Source organism: Engraulis encrasicolus, chromosome 15, assembly GCF_034702125.1.
Source record: "Engraulis encrasicolus isolate BLACKSEA-1 chromosome 15, IST_EnEncr_1.0, whole genome shotgun sequence".
Classification (NCBI taxonomy): domain Eukaryota; kingdom Metazoa; phylum Chordata; class Actinopteri; order Clupeiformes; family Engraulidae; genus Engraulis; species Engraulis encrasicolus.
The window spans coordinates 41,251,858-41,254,357 of NC_085871.1; the positions used below are offsets into that span (position 1 = coordinate 41,251,858).

General features: G+C 40.3%; 1 protein-coding gene across 1 annotated transcript in view; it reads left to right on the forward strand.

Moving 5' to 3' along the window:
- LOC134464278 (gamma-secretase-activating protein-like) overlaps positions 1–2,500 on the forward strand; it is a gene marked incomplete at its 3' end in the record, with an annotated part of 41,469 nt that overhangs the window by 14,456 nt on the left and 24,513 nt on the right. The window contains exons 7-8 of the mRNA XM_063217749.1: positions 1,515–1,584; positions 2,165–2,214. Coding sequence (XP_063073819.1) covers positions 1,515–1,584; positions 2,165–2,214 — 120 coding nt within the window. The remainder of the gene's footprint in view (positions 1–1,514; positions 1,585–2,164; positions 2,215–2,500) is intronic.

Genomic DNA, 2,500 nt, shown 5'->3' on the forward strand with positions numbered 1-2,500 from the left:
CAACTTTGATCGCTAACTTCCACTGACACAGACACTGACGTTTTCTAGCTTCAACCAATCGCTATAGCCTACAGAGATAGGATGTCTTACCTTTCGTGCAGATAGTTTGGAGAAGTTTACATCAGTCAGTCTTTCTTGTCCTGTCTTATATCCATAGAATATTTTGGTGTAGAATCAATGTTTAGTCCAAGCAAGGGTTATTGGCTAGCTCAGTGCAGTTATCATTCCTGGCTAATCCAGCTCCCCAAAATGTAAACAAAACGTGAATGAATGCACGTCATCTGTTTCATCAGGGGGTGTTCCCATTTCCTTGAACTCTGACCTTTTCTGATAGATAGATAGATAGATAGATAGATAGATAGATAGATAGATAGATAGATAGATAGATAGATAGATAGATAGATAGATAGATAGATAGATAGATAGATAGATAGATAGAAGACTCATTTTTTGTGTTGGCTAATGTAGCCTATTTATTCACTAACTCTGTTTACCAGGCCTATTTTAACATATTAGTACATCATAGGGCTTATAGGCCTATTGTAATTATTATTATTATTATTATTATTATTATTATTATTATTGTTTCGCGTCATGAAAAGAACATACGAGTAAGTGCGATTAATTAGATTAATTAATTACAAATTCTGTAATTAATTAGATTATTTTTTTTAATCTACTGACAGCCCTAAAAAAATAATAATAATAAAAAAAGAATGATATGTAATTTAAGCTAGGGGAAAGCATCTGAGAACAGCTTTGTCTTGAGTCTAGATTTAAAGCTATCAATAGTGGGTGCATTTTTTACGTCATCTGGAAGCTGATTCCAAAGCTTTGAAGCATAGAAGCTAAAGGCTGCCTCTCCACACTTTGTTTTGACTTTTGGAATCACCAGCAAATTCTTCTCCGTTGACCTTAGTGACCTGGTTGGTGCATACAGCTGAAACATATCCAGTAGATATGTGGGTCCCATTCCATTTAATGATTTAAACACAAGTAGCACAAGTAACACACGCACCAGAGTGTGCGTTCAGGTACACACACATACACACGCACGCACACACGCACCAGAGTGCGTGTTCAGGTACACACACACACACACACACGCCCTCACGCATAGACGCAGCATACACACACGCACACACGCACGCACGTACGCACGCACACACAATGAGAGCATATCCGTGTCCTGTTAGGCAGTATTGTTTGAATGACTGTGGGAATCAGCAGCTTAGTATATAAAGACACACACACACACACACTCTCTCTCACTCACACACATAGTATATAAAGATTCTTTTCCCACCATTCTCAGTGCAGCATATTTCAGCAAGCAGAGGACACACACACAGTTATAACACAGTTAGAAAAATGTTGATTTGTTGACGAAACTCATTACCGTGCGTGTGTGTGTGTGTACGCATGAGTGCTTGTGTGTGTTGGTGTTTGTGCCTGTGTGTGTGTGTGTGTGTGCGTGCGTGCGAGCGCGCATGTGTGTGTTCTTGTTTGTGTAGTTTCTCCACCCCGACTGTGTGCAGAGTTCAGTTCTGGAGAGCCACCTGCTTGTCATTGCTGAGGATGGATGTAAGTAGTAATACTCTCGGTGGAAATAGCTCATATTAGATGTCTAAAGATCTTAAAGTGATACTGTCCCATTTTTGGAAATAAGCTTATTTTAAACCTCCCCTCAAGTGAAATAATTGGGTTTTACCTTTCTCCTGTACTTTCAACCGTTCTCCGAGTATGGCAGTGCAAATTTTACCTCCATGCTAGCAGTTAACATGGAGTCCAATGAGACCAGCTGGCGGCTAACTGGTCTCATAGGACTCCATGGTAACTGTTAGCTTAGAGGTAAAATTTGCACTGCGGTACTCAGAGAACGGTTGAAAGTACAGGAGAAAGATAACCCAATCATTTAACTCAAGGGGAGGTGTAAAATAAGCTGGTTTCCAAAAATGGGATAGTATCACTTTAATGCCTGGTGGAGCCATCTTGGATGAAAATGCCCGGCTCGTTTTTTGGTTCCATTTCTGACCCAGAAGACCTGTGCACAAATCTGTATGGAGATTTTGGAGATTGATTCTTCATGTCTGATTGATTAATTCAGTTGTTGTATGGTATTGTGTTTGAATTCCTGGTCTTGATTTTTATTTTTATTTTTCAGATGTGGATCTGTTCCATATCATGCTGGCCAAACACGACGGCTACAGAGTTGTAAGATGCTGAATATACTGTGTGTGTGTGTTTGTCTGTGTGTGTGTGTGTGTGTGTGTGTGTGTGTGTGTGTGTGTGTGTGTGTGTGTGTGTGAATATTACAAGGACCTTTCTGTATTTTACTGGCTGGCTGACTGGCAATGATTTCATGCGGTTTCAGGTCTGGTAAGGTTCACAATGCACAGAAAACACTTGTGTGTGTGTGTGTGTGTGTGTGTGTGTGTGTGTGTGTGTGTGTGTGTGTGTGTGTGTGTGTGTGTGTGTGTGTGTGTGTGTGTGTGTGTGT